This window comes from Vipera berus, assembly GCF_964194415.1.
Source record: "Vipera berus genome assembly, chromosome: 1".
NCBI classification, from domain to species: Eukaryota; Metazoa; Chordata; class Lepidosauria; order Squamata; family Viperidae; genus Vipera; species Vipera berus.
The window spans coordinates 190,795,732-190,812,348 of NC_138202.1; the positions used below are offsets into that span (position 1 = coordinate 190,795,732).

Sequence of the window (16,617 nt, forward strand, 5' to 3'; positions counted from 1 at the left end):
ATAGAGAGGGGCAGGCAGACAGACACAAGGAAATGTTCAGCCTTATGCTGGAAGGAAGGAATCTTGTAGGAAATACATTATTCATATGAAAAAAATTACTGTGAGGTGTTTTTTTGTAAAAAAGGCCACATTAACAGTATTGACCACAGATGAAGAATCTAAAGTCCATGCTGAGGCAATCAGCTGAAATTTACTAAATACTCTCATTCTTGTAAGTTTCTAAGAAGTCTTTATCAGATAAAATGAGCTGGAAAATGAGGGTAAAAGTGCTTGTGATGAAAAGGAAAAAATAGTGTTTATATTGTATCTTAGAAAATCTACAGGCATTTTCTAAAGCATCTTCTAATCCTACATTGGAATTTTTTTCAAATAAGGAAGTGATAGTAGATTGTTATCAAAGTATCTTCCAATGCTTTTGTGACACTAATACCTGCCCGATCTGGAAATATAAAATCCAGTTGTTAAACTCCAAACTGCCTCTATCTGTTATAGATTCCTTGATAGGTGAAAATTAGAAATTAACTAAGAAGTACTAATATGAACTTACTAACTTATAATAACCGTGCTAGAGATAATTTAAGGACATACAGAGTGAGGATAAGAAAGGGAGCTTATTGACCATACAGCCTGAGCAGAATCTAGTGGATTCCTTCACACCCACACAACTAAGAATCTGCCTCTGAGAAACACCGATAATGGAATGTCTCCACTGAAACTGAAGATCTGAGAACAGCCCTTTATTTCTGTTCTTCCAGACACTCACAAAGGATATTTGTTATATCTGAAATATAATGGAACAAGGGGTAGCATCTACACAGGAAATAGTGTCTATTTTGAACAGGGCTCCATGTTACTATTTTACTAATTTCCCAAATAAAAGAGCAATTAACTATTTGGACAGTGACCCCAGCAGTTGATATGTGAACAATTCTTCAACCATTAAGACTGCCTGAAAAATTATTCAGAGCTTCCAGTATCCAATGTGTTCGTTCTGAACCTGAAAATGCTAACTATTTTTCTCTTTAATACATACCAATCATTTGCAGAAACATGAGCATTTCTTCTCTGATTTGACTCAGAAAATAATCATAAGATTAGTTACTCTTTCAAGATGTTCTGTTCCCACAGACCAAATGTGGGACCAAAAGTCCCACAGACCGAAGGTTCATTGATGAAATAAAACATTTGTTGGCTTGTTTCCTTGTCCCACTTGTTTCCATGTCCCAATGTCTGATTTTCCTCAGGTTCAGATGTTTAATAAAAATTAGAAATATGAATTTTGATGCCTTTCATCAAACCACACAAAATGTGCAAGATACATTTCAAAATAGGTTAACTTAAGTCTTCAATTTATCAACATTAATGGTGATGGAATCAAATGAATAGGTTACCTATTGGTCCTGGAGGCCCAAATTGTCCTGGAGGGCCAGGGGGGCCAGGAGAGCCCATTTGGGGTTCACCAGGGGAGCCCCGTACACCTGGTAATCCAGGAGGACCCAGTTCACCTAATTTGAAAAATAAACAAGCATAGCCAGTTACTTTGCATGTTATTCATTTCAAAGGTTATTTGTCTTTATAGACACTAATTATAGGCCCTTTATACTGTGATAAACACTTTAAAGGAAAGTCCTACATAGCTTAGAAAGAATTATGAGATATAGTAATCACAGAGTCAAAAGGGTACTTCCCATGTCACACTTTGAAAAACACAGGGAGGAATAAAAGTGACCTCTCATATAAAAGATAACAAAAGAAATATTCAAGAGGTAATAAGCTTTATTAAGCCATGTAAAATTCCAGAGAGGTATTACACCATTCAGTTTGTCAGCACTGCTACCTCACCGCCTGTGCCTGGTACTGGACTGCCATGGACTCTGGATGGGAGAGGGTTCACTGTTCACTGTGGCTTCCTAAGACACAGCATCAAGGTCAGACAGCTGAAAATGGAATGCGGCTTCATAACAGCTCGCACTCAAGATGACCATTTCAAAAACATCTCCTTTGGGACTGATTGGGTGAGGGAGGCCAGTAAGGGGGAGAAACATTACACTTGGGGAATTTGGCGCCCAAATTTGAATTCTGACTTTGTTTTATTGAAGTTCACTTGACTTCTAATAAAACTGTACCTTTTGCAACAAATGGAGCCAAGGATCGTTTTTATTTAGGAATCCAGGCTGAGGCAGGGCTGACATTATTTTAATTACAAAAGGTATGGCATACATAGGGAAAGAAACCCTGTATCATAAAAATGTAGCTAATCAGGGCAGCCTTACCTGGAGATCCTGGCTGACCAGGTACGCCAGGAAGTCCTTTGTCCCCTGGCACACCAGGATGTCCCTGGTCACCTTTTGATCCAGGAATACCATCTCGTCCTTGGGGACCAGGAAAGCCTTTAGTACCTGGGAGACCTAATCCAGCTTCACCCTTAATACATACATCAATAAAGAATTATTGAGAAGAATGTGAAATGCACACACGCATAACAAACCAGTAAAATAGAATCATGTGGGGTCCTTGATACCTGGTGGTTTTCTTACAGATATTTCATTACCAAACTAGGTAACATCATGAGCGCTAGCACCAAGGACTTCACATGTCAACCCTGAGCTACAAATACTGTCTTCTGTCAATAAAATGGAATCAATTAGGCAGTTTTATTAGCAGTTAGAATGTTAATTAAATAGGCAGAGAGTGAAACCTCATTCTAAGGGACCTTGATATAATGATATAAACATAATATCAATCAAGCCACTGCAGATTATATACTCTCTAATTTAATGGACATTTATGAATAATGGATATATCATTATATATCTATTAATGCAGGCTAAAACATGAAGAATGGTTGCAGGAATTGGGTATGTCTAACCTAGTGAAAAGAAGGAATACAGGCAACATGATAACAGTGTTCCAATATTTCTACTTAATTTCCATTTGAGGACTGACAATATTGTCCAGTATGTGGAAAACCTAGTATACAAGGAAGTGTGGGAGAATTTAAATAATTCACAATAAGCCTGATACAATTTGAATATGAAATTTTGAATTTGAAATTTGAAAAGAGCATGATGCAATCTGTTTCACACTGAGCTTTGAGGGGAAACTAATTCACTTGAGTCAATTGAGATTTGAAAGGCCCTACTGGGTTTGGAGGGATGCAAATCTTGGCAGGCACATTGGCAAAGCTTGACCCTTCCAAGGCAGAATGTGGTTGGGGCAGAACTGAGTCTTGCTGACCACATTTAGTAAGCAGAAGACAACTATAGGTAGATAACATACACAGATATGTAGGCCACAAAGAAAGTGACATTAATACTTTTGCCACACCTTTATTCAGTGCTTGCATTATGTCAGATCCCCAAATAAATGTATTACTATTCTGTAACCATTTTTTGGGCATGCCATTCTGTTGGGAGGGGGGATTCCAATGTGGGGTTATACAGTATGCTTTGCTTTGCACATGCCATGCATTCCTTCCCCAGGGGAAGGAATGCGCCAGAATACCATCACCCTTATCTGCAAGATGGTTTGCGCCTGGAGCCAGAGGGAAATGAAACCAAGAGAGATCTTGAAGAGTATGCCAAAGGAGCCAGTTACCGAAACAATATACAACCTGTGGATTGATGAAGATTCAAATGGACAGTGGGACCCTAGGGGAAGTATAGAAAACTGCTTTTGATATACTGCTTGCGCAGGCTAATTCCTCAGACCTTGCTTTGATTTCTTGCTATCACTAACTCTCAATAAAAAGTTCCTTTTGAGACAATGCCTGTTTCAAGTGTTTTGCTTCCTTCAGACACCTAGTTGAGGCAGGTCTTTACATAAAGTGAGGTCTGCATAGTGCCCAACCCAGAGAGGCAGCGGCCCTACCAAGGTGGGTCGCAACTGACCTGTCCCTTCCTGCCAGCGAAGTGGAAGAGGCTGAAACAGAGACCTGGACTAAAGCCATCACCCAGGTGGACCCCAAGGAAGGCACTTCCAGCGATCTGGGAGAAGTGGGACTCTGTGGAGAGTGATCAAGCTAGGTGGTTGCTCAGGGTTGGAAAAAAGGAAGACTGGGAAAGAAGAGCTCAGAAAGTAACCGTCACCCTAGGCAGTAGCAAGAAAAAGGCAAAAAAGAAAAATCCAGAGCCTACTCCCAAGAAAGGGAAAGTGGATCCCAAATCAGAGCTGTTGGAAGCAGTCCTGAAACAGAGTATGGAGTACATGAGGAGTCCTTTGAGGAGCTGAAAGCCCAGTTGCAGGGTCATCCAGGATTGGAGGAGGAAGTAGAAGAAAAAGCTGATGGAGAGGAGCCAAGATGGCAATGCCAGCTGCCCCCACTGCAGCAGCCCCACAGAGAGCACACCTTCCCCAAAGACCCAGAGAGGGGCTACCCCAGCCCGTGGAAGTGAAGCTGATACCACTGGGGGTGAAGTTCAATGGAAATCCCAAGTGATTGTGGTTCTTCCTAGCCCAGATCTTCACCTGCATGGAAGTTTATGGGAGGATGCTGCCAATGGACAAGGAGAAAGTCAGGGCAGTTACCCTGGCCCTGGAGGATAGTGCAGCTGACTGGATGGTGACCTTGTACAACTGCATTGCCCTGGAGCTGAGGAATTTCAACCGATTCATGGCAGTTTGAAGACTGCCTTGCAGATCAGAAAGCCCATGACTGCATCAAAATGGTGAAGCAAGGGTGATGACCGGTAGTTGAATACACAGAGGAATTTCGAGAGCTGGCCAGTCATCTAAACTGGCCAGGAGACATCCTGGCGAGTTGTTTCCAGGGTGGGCTCAGTGAAGACCTGTACAATGCCTGTGTGACACATGGAGCCCCTGGGAAATTGTATGATTGGTGCGTCTTGGCAGAAGAGGTGGAAATAGATCAATGCAAGCATCTGTGAGACCGGGAAATAAGCCGCAGCCAGAGATGAGAGGAGAAAGAGCAACAACCCCACAGGGGCAACCCCGCTCCACTACCTGCTTCAAATGCAGAAAAGAAGGCTACTGTCAGGGCCCAGGTCAAAGCCTCATCCCAAGAAAGCAGGACTCTTGGAACAGTTTCTTTCCAAAAGGAACTTTTATTAGGAGAAGTTGATAGCAGGCAGGATCTGAGGGTTTCCCGCTCAGATCAATAGGTTAAAAGAGTCCCAAGCATAACCCCCACCTCAATAGTTCATCTGGTCAGTTGGAATGGGCCAATCCCCAGGTGGGTCTGCTGTGGGAAAGGAGTGAGAGATAAGCCAGATGGCCAGAGGCACATTCCTTTTTCACCCCAAGGTAACATCAAGGGAGAGACAGTTCAAAGAGTAAGTATGTAGGAACAGCGTAAAGGATATATTGTAGCAAATTAGAATAACATATGCACAGAGCCTTCCCCCCTCCCCCCCAGGAGAATGGCAGAACCCTCAGAAAGAAATGAATTAGGAAAGAAATGAGATAGATCCACCCCTCCAGGAATGGGTTCTGACAGCCACTGAGCAATTGACTGTTGCAGCAAAACACCAGTGAAAAAACGAGACCATCAGCTGAGTGAGAGATCAATGAAAGCTGCGCCACACCAAAAGGAGTTGGCACTGAGGACTGCAGAGGTCGTGGAGCTCCCCTGGCCCAATGGGGCAGAGGGTTAAGCTCTGACCCCACCGGACGATGACTTGGAAGCAGCAGAGAGCGACTACAATGACAACCCCTTGGTAAGTGGGTCGATCGATCCAATAACGGTGCCCCTAGAACTGTTCATACTGGGCACTGGGAAGAAAATAATGTTGGCAGCCCTGCTGGACTCAGGGTATACTCGCTGCCTAATGAGCCCAAAGCTGGTGGGGAAGATGGGGCCACCTCTCAGGAGACTGAAGACTCCCATTGCCTTCTGCCAACTCAATGGGTCCAACGCAGGTGGGCTCCTGGCCAGTTTCACCACCAAGGCCCTGAACTTAATAATGGGAAGCCACTCAGAGACTTTATCATTTATCATGGCCCTTGGCACAGAGTGGCCGCTAGTGCTGGGGCTAACATGGTTAAAAGTAGAACCCCATAGTCGATTGGAGGGAGGGACACCTGAAATTCCCAAAGAAGAGGGCTCCTTCTCTTTCTTGGTAGACCTAGTTGAGGCAGGTCCTTACACATATATTACTATAGTACTCAGTCCTTCATTGTTAAGAAATAAATCTGTCCCTGTTTTGCACAAGATTTTACCCTAGTGTGAACATAGGATTAGTATGTAAACTCTGGAAGAGCAGAGCCATGTTAAGTGTGGTTCTCAATGTAAGATAACAATTTTGGAAGGGAAGAGAAATAATTGAGGTAGCATTTTAAAATGAATTTATCTAATTCAAATTAGTCAAGATAAACAAATATTTGAGTAAGGCAAAAATGTGCAATGCAAAAAAAGACATTATGAAAAATGGTGAAAGCACCTTTTTATTTTGTTTACAGTGCTTCTTCAGTATGTCACTGCTTCAAAACTTGTTGAATTTGGTTTGTGATGCATTTTGATGTGAAAATGTGCCAGTGCTTGGCCTTTGTTTAGTACGCAACACACAACTATAGGAAGAGGGGGAACAACTGTGGGGAATGGAAAGGAAGTCAGCCATGCTGGGAAGGTTGCTGCAAAAGGAGGGGGATGACTACAGAGGGTGGACAGGAAGTTGGACATGTTGAGAAGGTTGCTGACATAGGAAAAGGGACAGATATAAAATTCTTCCCAGCCAAAACAAAGGGTTACATGGTAAGTCATATGGTTTGTCTGGGACTCATTCTTTTTAATACCTGTCACAGAATGAATTAATACCAAGGTACTACTGTATCAGGACCTCTTTATAATCATATTTTCAGGGCTCTACCATTCTGATGGGAGGGGGGAGATTTCAGTCTATTGGGAGGAGGGCCCACAGATGTATTTCCTTTACTTTGTTCTCTCTACCTTTGATGTATTACTTTGGGTATGAAGAGGGGGAGGAATCTGCCAGGAACCATCTGCCTTATCTCCGAGCCATTGTAAAAAGAACACACAGTGTCTGGGAACTGTCCCTTATCATTCTGGTTTCCATAACAACTTCACACCTGTGGAGTGCTGGACAGTTGGACCCTAGGGGGAGGGGTTTGTGAATGGAAACTTTAATGTAACAATTTACATGGGAATTCCTCAGATCTTGCTTTGCTTTTCTTTCACTGACTCTCAGTAAAAGTTCCTGGTTGAAACAATGCCTGTTTCAAGAGTTCTGCTTTCTTGGGAGTACTAGCTGAGGCAGGAACTTATACACTGTGCTAAAATTAAGCATAAACAAATGTACAAATTAGGAAAATGATCTTTGGAAAAAATTAAAGTAGAAAGAAATCAAAACCAGATTCAGCCATCCCTAACCTTTTGAAAAAAGATAGCAAAAACTAATCTTACAAAAAAAAAATACTTAAAGCCTCGCTTAAAAGCAGAGAATGGGTGGGGGAACTACAGCTTCCAAGAGCATGGTTTCTATTGCCTGGTGGTACGAAAGAAGGTCCTCATCAGTATCCAAGGTCTGGCACTTACCTTCTGTCCTTTGGCTCCAGCTGCCCCTGGCACACCTTGGGAACCAGGTTCTCCCTTCTCTCCTCTTGAACCTTGTGGACCTGGCTGACCAGGAAAGCCTACAAGATGCACAATAATGTAAAAGATTTGCCTATATCATGCCAAACACCCAATTGTGTCAGAAACCTAATGGAAAGATAAGATTCTGCCCTGTTGGCCAAATCTGGCTCCAGGTTCTACCTTGGCTTACCTTTTCCAATAAGTAACAAGTCAGAAAATCATTTAAAAGCAATTTATTAGAGTACTCTGATAAAGTGGGGTCTCCCTGTGAAAAGGGGGAAACCTGGAAAAATGGCTTAGATTTACTTTCATAATCAGCACAACAAAGAACTTCAAAGTAAAAGTTGATTGGTTTAGAAGACATCATCGGTCCAGTTACATCACAAGAATTAAAGCATCCAATAATATATGAGCATAGCCATAGGAAAGAGCATTGTATTCTGAATAAAAGTTAAAAAATATTTGCAAGGGAAAACATCAGAATGGGTAAAATACATTCTTGTGCTTCCCAAGGTTGGGCTTGAATACTTGCTTTGTTCATGGAGGTTTGAGAACAGCTAAAAATGAAACTGTTATCTACAATCTATCAAATGCTCTCCTGCCAGTTGTGGTTTCTGAAAGAAAGGCTTTTCTTGAAGGTTAAGGTTTGTGGCAAATTATTAGCAATACAATTTGAAAATATATGCTTTTTCAAAATGCGAATTTAAAATGCAAAAAAACCCATATTATTTTGCCAGTGCAACAGTACTACAAAAACTATGTTGCAAGTATTACAAAGTCCATCCTGTGTGGCCATCACCCCCAAGAGTGGAGCCCACTCTCCTGGCCTTCCAGAAAGGCATAAAAACATGGCTCTGTCACCTTGCTTGGGATGTATAGAGAAGCAGGCAGCCATGGAGCTGGTTAGCATCTTGAAAGACCCTGTTGTCGCCTTTTATGTAATTGTTAACTTCACCCGCCTCTTTTTAAATTTTATATAATGTTTTTATGTTTAATATTTTATTTGTACAACCCCAGAGTCCCTCTGTGAGGGAGATGGGCTGTTTTAAAATTTGATAAATAAATAAAATTTGGACTGATGGCAAATGAAAGAAAATGCTTTGAACCTTTGTTTTTTAAGGTTTACCTACCCTCTCTTTCATCAACCTGCTTATTTTTAAGAACTTCCACCAAAGCCCTTTTCCTTGTATGATTATTATATAAAAATAATAGATGGTGGTGTTTCCATGATGAGAAACCTCCACAGAGATTTCTGTCTGTTGTCAATGCTGCTATCAGAGCTCAATAAAAGATGTTTTATTTGCCATTTTTAGCTGCACATATTTAAACTGTTCTAAAGAGGTATTTTTCTGTTTTGCTATGCTTACTTTTTGTATTATGTTCACAATTGCCTCGATAAAATAGATATAAAAGGTCTTTAATGGAACAATTAGATTTAAGAAGTCGCAAACCTTGATATCTGCATCCTTAACATGACCCCTTGAGAACAATTGTACAAATGATTTACTAGGGGGAAAAAAGGAATGTAACACTATAATTATAATGAAGCTATAAAGAGGGTAACATTATCAGCCACATTCAGCTATGGTAGTTATTTTCTCTCTAATCACCAATAATAATGAGCATTTGTCTCTCTGAATCCTGGCAACACTGTTTTCTTTTCTTCTGTTTAACTTGGCTATTTCTCTTTCTATAACAGGACTTCTCAGCAGCCCCAAAAGAGAGGATTAAGTGGCCTAGCTTCTAAGGTTGCAGTAATCCTTCAAAAGAGGGTGTTTTGCAAGGGTCTAGGACCTTTAGGCTCCAACCATTGGCCTTGCCAACTTCGCCTCCAGCCACCTGCCTCAGCCCATTCACAGCCAGCTTTTGTCATCTGCTTGGGCCTTCCCCAGCAATTCTCCCTGGCCAATGGGCCCCTGGCCCTCCAAGCCTTGCCCTTCAACCTGGCCCATTTGTCCAGACACCGTTTTTCCTGGGTGTTTTGCTCCACAGGACAAGAAGCCACCAGCCAATCGGTTGGCAGTGGTCAACGATGGTGCTGGGAAGGGTGACTGGGGGCTGTGAGGTGTGGGGGGGGGCAGGCATCAGCGCTAAGCACTGCTTCTGGCAGTGCAGGGGGGACAGGGAAACACTGCTTGTGTGTTGCTGCCAGCGGTGTGGGGGGTGGGCGGCAGAAAATACCACTGATGCCCTGCCACCTCCCCTTCCTGCCAGCACTGCCAGCACCAGCACTTACTGCCGAAACATCCAGGACAAATGGTGTCTGGGCAAATGGGCCGGGCTGAAGGGTGAGGGCCAAAGGGCCAGGGACCAGTTGGCCAGGGAAAATGCCAGTGGAGAAGGAAAGTTTGCTGTCAATGGGCTGAGGCAAGTGGCTGGAGCCAAAGTGGGGGCAGCCAATGGTGGGAGCCTAAACGTCCCATTCTGTTCCTCAACATATGGGACTGTCAACCCAAGAGGCTGAGTGCAAATGTGTACCTAGAAACAGTCAGTTGCTGCTTTCAAAACAGCAGAAGCCTGGAAAAAGATGAGCTACTTTAAAGGATCCAAAATGTTGTGAAGTACTTCATTTGAAGGATTGGAATACCCATCCTAGCATTGGCTTGGATATGCTCAATAAGATAGTGGGAGTTTTCTAAGCCAGTTTCCCAGACTACAATTCATGTGATGATTGTTGAGAAATTGAACCAAAGTGGATTACTTACATTACACCATGTGCCAGAGCAATTCTATTTCAAAGCCAATTGAAACATCAGTTATCTGTGCAGTTTGCCTTTACTTTCAGGAGAGGATGAGGATAAGGCAGACCAGGCCCCGGGGAAGGGCTCAGTCACTAAAGAACAAAGCCAATTCTCCCAGTTTTTCATGACCCTTGATTAAAAATATTTTAAAGAAGAAACGTATAGAGACAAAACAAAATTTAATCTCATAAGGAGCCCTGGTGGCACAGTGATTAAAGTGAAGAATTGCAGACAAACTCTGCCCACAGCCTGGAGTTTGATCCTGACATGGCTTGAGGTTGAGCCTTCCATCCTTCCAAGCTCAGTAAAATGAAGACCCAGATTATTGGGGGCAATGTGCAAATAATGCTTCAATATTGTAAACCATCCAGAGAGTGGTGTAAAGCACTATTGGGTAGTACAGGATACAACCCTAAATGCTATTGCTATATAAAGTGGGAGCAGATCAGTCTATAGTATATTGAACAGAAAGAAAGCACGGGAAATGGACTGAATTTGCTTGGGTTTGGAAAGCTTCTTTGAAATCCTTTTTTAAAAAAAATCAAAATAACATTGACATACTGTTAAGTTTTTAAACATTGTTAGCTTATCCAACCCCATCGATTTCTTTGATATTCATCAGTTAAAATATATTTGGAATTTTTTGCTTTGGCTCCATCTCCAGCACAGAAGGAAGGATTTCTGAAATTTTGGCTATCGTCTATTTATCTTCTTCAAATAGTCATTCACTTTATGGTATAAGTAAGATAATACCTGGGGGCCCCGAAGGGCCAGGAAATCCAATTCCTGGAGGACCTGCCAGACCTTTTTCACCTGGCAGACCAGGTCTTCCTGCGATCCCTGGTTCTCCCTTGTCACCTATGGAGTTAGGTACAAAATGAGCCATGTGTTATTCTGATGAAAACGAATCATGGAACAATTAAGAACCCTCTCCACGTTATAACTCAACAAAATACCTTGGAGACCTGGATTTCCAGCAGGTCCAGGAAAACCTCTGGCCCCTGGGGGACCAGGCAGAGAAATGACACGTCCAGCTTCACCTTTGGGACCTTGTAAGTAAATATATAAAAAGGTATACCAAATTAACAAATACATCATCTACTTTTTCAGAATGTATAACTTAACTCCTAATATTTATTTTCACTTATATAACAGTTGCAACAGGAATTTGTAGTACCTCTGGATTAATGAGAAAAGTAATGTAGGCTGCAACCTTATATTGGTTAAGCAGAAAATAAATCCTGCTCAACTCACTAGGTCTTCTCTTTGGATAGCATGTAAAGATTAACATACAGGGAAATAAACTTAACACACTATTTTTCCTCATTTTTATTAATACCTTTATTTATAGTAAGAAACCCATCTTTAATGTCCAAAGCTTTGGTATATAATTCAACATAACATTAATATGTTTAACATTTACAGATTTTCTCATAAATCTACTAGTATACAATAATATATTATTAATGGGACAGGTTGCCATCAATGAAACAACTTGCATCTCAGAGTTGTGGGTGCTCCATCGTTGAAGGTTTTCAAGAGAAGATAGGACAACCATTTATCCAGGGGGCAGGGGGTTGGACTGGAAGACCTTAAGATTCCTTCTAGCTTCATGATTCTATGATTCTACTATCCCAGAGAAATATGAAATGATCACATGACCATTGTATGTGTCAGTGAGTCCTTCAATGTTTTACAATTCCAGCCTAAAAAAAAATCTCATATCCATCCTTTCATATACATTCTTTGGAGAGTCCACTACTCCCTAAATTGAATTTCTCTGATGAAGCAACCTTAATTTCAAATTTTTAGATGATTCTATGATTTTTAAGGATCTGAAGTCATTGCTGTGGCTTTCTTGGAAATTCTAATTCTTTAGTTCATATCTGACATATGCCAGAAATGTCAATATTCTTGAGCTTTTGATAGAGATATGTTATAGATTCTATCAAGCAAGGAACAACTCAGGTGTGTACATACTGAGATGTTAGAACACGCTTAAGCTGAATATATCTCCACTGCTGTGGCTTGGAAAGACCATATTTGATTTAAAGTCAGGAAAAAAAATCTTAAAATAAGATTTCATACCAGTTGATTTAAAGTGATGATGGTACAATGATTTAACAGCAATTCTCAAAGCAAAAGTTTTTCAAAGAGTTAGAGTCATCAATATGAGTCTCATTATCAAAATCAATTTATTTCCCAATATGGCCCAAAGATTCCATTTATACTTCTGGAAATAACTTGTTTCTACTGTACAGTTTCTCAACCACTTTTATGTGAGATAGACTGCTATATAAATATGAGAGAGAGAGAGAGAGAGAGAGAGAGAGAGAGAGAGAGAGAGAGAGAGAGAGAGAGAGAGAGAGAGAGAGAGAGAGAGAGAGCGAGCATTTTCCATGATCACAAAGGAAATACAGTAGATAATAACTGACATATAATAACTGACAAAGATATTGGATCACCATGAACATTTTAAAACCATTTCCCTTATTCTTTGAATAGAGAAGAGGCCATTGTCACATGAATTTCCAGTACAGCAATAAGGGCTTCTGCTTGCTGTCCATGAAATCCAATGCAAGTCCTGCTACCTGGGTATTATTCAGTCTAGTCCTAATTCTGTAACTATACCAAAATACAAATCCTAAGTACTTGAATTAATTATACTGTAGGAATAGAAGACATGAAAACATTAGATTTTATCTAGGTTGGAGTGCAATTCAAATGCTTTTTTTTGTAAGGAAAAGCTTTAAGGAAAATGGCAAAATCAAGAGCAACATAATAATGAAGGAATATGAGTACTAAACAGATCTGAGATGTGCCCTAGGCTGCTTCCGCTATAAATGCTCTGTCCCCACACTCCAACCACATATTTTCTCCTTGCTACTGCTCTGTTCCATATTGCCAGCAGCCTATCAATCAATCATTTGACAAACTAAAACCCTCTGAATCTACAGTTGGAATGGCTCACTTTGAATCCAACCCGCACTCTTTCTAGGTATCCAGATTCAGGCAAACCTGACAGATGACTGTCTAGCCTCCATTTAGATATATATCTAGTGAAAGAGAGTTCACCACCTCCCTGATCATTTCCACCAACTATCCTTATTACTGTGTATATCCATATTTGTAAAGACTGTATATTTAGCACCATACATGATTCCTGCAGCTTGAAAAATCTCTACTATAAAGAAATAGAAATAAAGTGTATTGCTAAAGATGTAATTATTTGTAGTGTAATGTAAATTTTATATAACAATGTACTTTTAGTTGTTTTTACAATAGCTGCATGAAGAGTGTGTTTTATTTTTATTTATTTTTATTTTAATTCCATTTATATCCCGCCCTTCTCCGAAGACTCAGGGCGGCTTACAAGCTTAGCAGTAGCTTAGCAGTAGTGTTACTGATGATTACTTTAAGAAGTCACTGGTTTTTATCAAAACTACACGCGCAGGCAAGTGTTTTATTATTTTATATAATGAATGAGGAATACTAAAAAATGAAAGGAGTTGCACATTAAGAAACAAGAGCAATTACATAATCTTAAGGGCAAATATTCCACAATCATTTTGCATAATTAGATACAATACTTGCATTTTATAGGCACACAATAGGTCCATATTGTGTGCATATAGTAGTAGAAAATGGGAAAGGTGCACAAATACTTGAAAAGAGAAGTACAATATATAGATAGCAACAGCAGCTTAGTACAGTCTATCTATAGATGGCATCTTTTCCAAACTATAAGGTGAGGCCCTTTGTTTGGAGACAGGGCAGATATAGTTTTCTAAGACCCAGCAAGCCATCATTCTAGCTTACTATAGATTGTTGTTCTCAGCCTCAGCAATTTTAAGATGTGTAGAGTTCAGTTGCCAGAATCCCCCAACCAGCATGCTGGATGGGGAGTTCTGAGTGTTGAAGTCCATGCATCTTAGAGCTGCTGGGGTTGAGAGACACTGCTATGCAGTAGTGGGATTCAGCTGGTTTGCACCACTTTGGCAGAACCGGTAGCTAATTTTTTTTACTCAGGCCCAGAATGGACTTCCGGAAGCGGCATCCACACAGAGAACCAGTTGTTCACATATTTGAATTCCATGACTGCTGCTATGGATGCAGTGGTGGGATTCAGATATGTGAACAAGTGGTTCTCTGTGTGGATGCCGCTTCCGGAAATCCATTCTGGGCCAGGGCAACAAAAAATTAGCTACCGGTTCTGCTGAACTGGTGTGAACCAGCTGAATCCCACCACTGTATGGATGACAATGTTTGTGAACTGCATAATCTTGTTTGCATATAACATAAAAGGGTAGTATTTGGAAACCATATCTTTAAATGATGTTATTCAGAGACATGATTTTTATTTTTATGTAGCTTAATGAACAGATTTCCAAGTTACAAGAGTTAGAATATTTCATTTTAGCCTTTGTTTCCTCTAGTGGTTTCCTTCTTTCTTCCACTAAAATAATCTGTGGATTGTTTTGTTAAAATAACTCTGCTGATGACATTTTTGAAGCATTTTTTTGAGTCACAATGGCAATCCTCATATTTCATAAAATAGCTGCCAATTCTGCTGCTATGTCTGTGATAACACAAAATGTAACATTCATTTTAATCGCTGCAAAACGTGGTATGCACTGTGACCATCTATCTATTTTTAAAAACATTACTTTTATAGCATTACCTGGAAGTCCAGGGGTCCCAGGGTTTCCAGAAAGCCCCTTTTCTCCTTTATCACCCTGTGGTCCAGGACTCCCAACTCCCGGAAGACCAGGGAATCCTCTGTCTCCAGGGGACCCTGGTAAACCACTTATTCCTGGCAGTCCACGATCTCCTTTTAATCCAATGGTTCCCTGGATTAAGGAAAGAAGGTAAGCAGGGTATAGGAAGAATTTCCTGCTCCCCAACTACTGATATACAATTGTATACTAGCTGAATAATCCAGTCTGTTGTGGAGATATGGGAATGGGAGAGAATCTTCCTGTGCAACCTCCAGAAACATGGAGTTAGTATGCATGATGGAGTCATCTGTGGGAAATCTAATAGAGGCTCTCTCAGTTCTTTGAAACAGAACTTTTCCCAGGGTCTCCTGTCATGCCTAGTAGAGTTAGGTATACAGGAATTGAGGTCAGGAGGCCACATAAACAAGGTCAAACACAGGATTCATAACAATAGAAACTGGTTGTTTATAGCCAACATGCCTCCAGTTCTAAAACCTCTGTCATTTAAAGGATTTGCTCAGTACTTTACCTGTTCTCATAAAAATGCAGCCAAAGCAAAGTTCAGGAGCCATTATAGTTGATCCCAGAACATTACAGATTCAGAAAAAAAGGCTTTTGGTAATCCTGGGATTGATGCTTCTTGAGAAGGTATGCACTATGTCAGCATAAATTTTACCTCAGTGAATAATTCACTTGGTACTACTAGTGGGCAAGCAGATAATCAATGAGATAGATTTGATGTTTGTTCCAAATTAGGCTTAATAATTATGCTGAAAAAGCTTTGAATTCAAAAATGCCTCCCCCCCTTATTCCTGCTCACAGTAATAAAGAACTGAGATGCTGTATGATGGGGAGTGATGAGGCAGTAAGGAAGGAAGTACACAATGGACTTTCCTACAAGTACAATATTCAGAACAAATAACAACAGGGTACATCATAATTTCCTGCCCTGGGAAGGGGGCTGGACAAAAAGATCTCCAAGGTCCCTTCCAGCCCTCTGATTCTATCCATCTGAAGAGATGTCTCATGCAAAAAGTGGTTGCAAAGAGGCAATGAAATGTTGCTGGATTTCACAACAGTCAAGTCACTGTAGCCAATATTGTGGTGAAAGAAGGAACAAAATAAAGGAATGAGGTTCATCAATTTGAACAGAATTTCTGAGAGAAATATTCCTCAAATATTACTGCACCTCAGAAGGATTGAAATAATAAAATTTCAATGTACAGAACTCATATGCATAATGTACCATCAGTGAAAACAACTCATTTTCTCAGGCTGTAGATGGGGTAATAAGCATGAATAAATGGATGCAGAAATTAAAAGTAACCCTGCATTTGATCTTGAATAGTATAAATATACTGCTCAAAAAATAAAGGGAACACTTAAACAACATAATGTACTGTATTTAATAGTAGGATGTCTTATTTTCTGTTCCCTTTATTTTTTTGAGCAGTATACAGTATATCCCTTCATGCACTGATGCTTTCCACCCCAGCCTCTGGTTGCAGTCTTTTTAAAGAAAGACCTGGGACAGTAGGAGGAAAAAGAACGTCTCAAACTTAACACTAATACAGGCAGTCCTCAACTTATGGCCACAACTGAGCCCAAA

At 40.6% G+C, this 16,617-nt stretch overlaps 1 protein-coding gene across 1 annotated transcript in view; it reads right to left on the minus strand.

Moving 5' to 3' along the window:
• Positions 1 to 16,617, minus strand: part of COL4A1 (collagen type IV alpha 1 chain) — a 144,501-nt gene that overhangs the window by 37,504 nt on the left and 90,380 nt on the right. Inside the window, exons 26-31 of the mRNA XM_081312673.1 lie at positions 14,972 to 15,140; positions 11,247 to 11,339; positions 11,044 to 11,148; positions 7,511 to 7,608; positions 2,274 to 2,424; positions 1,392 to 1,505 (exon numbers count right to left, since the gene is read on the minus strand). Coding sequence (XP_081168799.1) covers positions 1,392 to 1,505; positions 2,274 to 2,424; positions 7,511 to 7,608; positions 11,044 to 11,148; positions 11,247 to 11,339; positions 14,972 to 15,140 — 730 coding nt within the window. The remainder of the gene's footprint in view (positions 1 to 1,391; positions 1,506 to 2,273; positions 2,425 to 7,510; positions 7,609 to 11,043; positions 11,149 to 11,246; positions 11,340 to 14,971; positions 15,141 to 16,617) is intronic.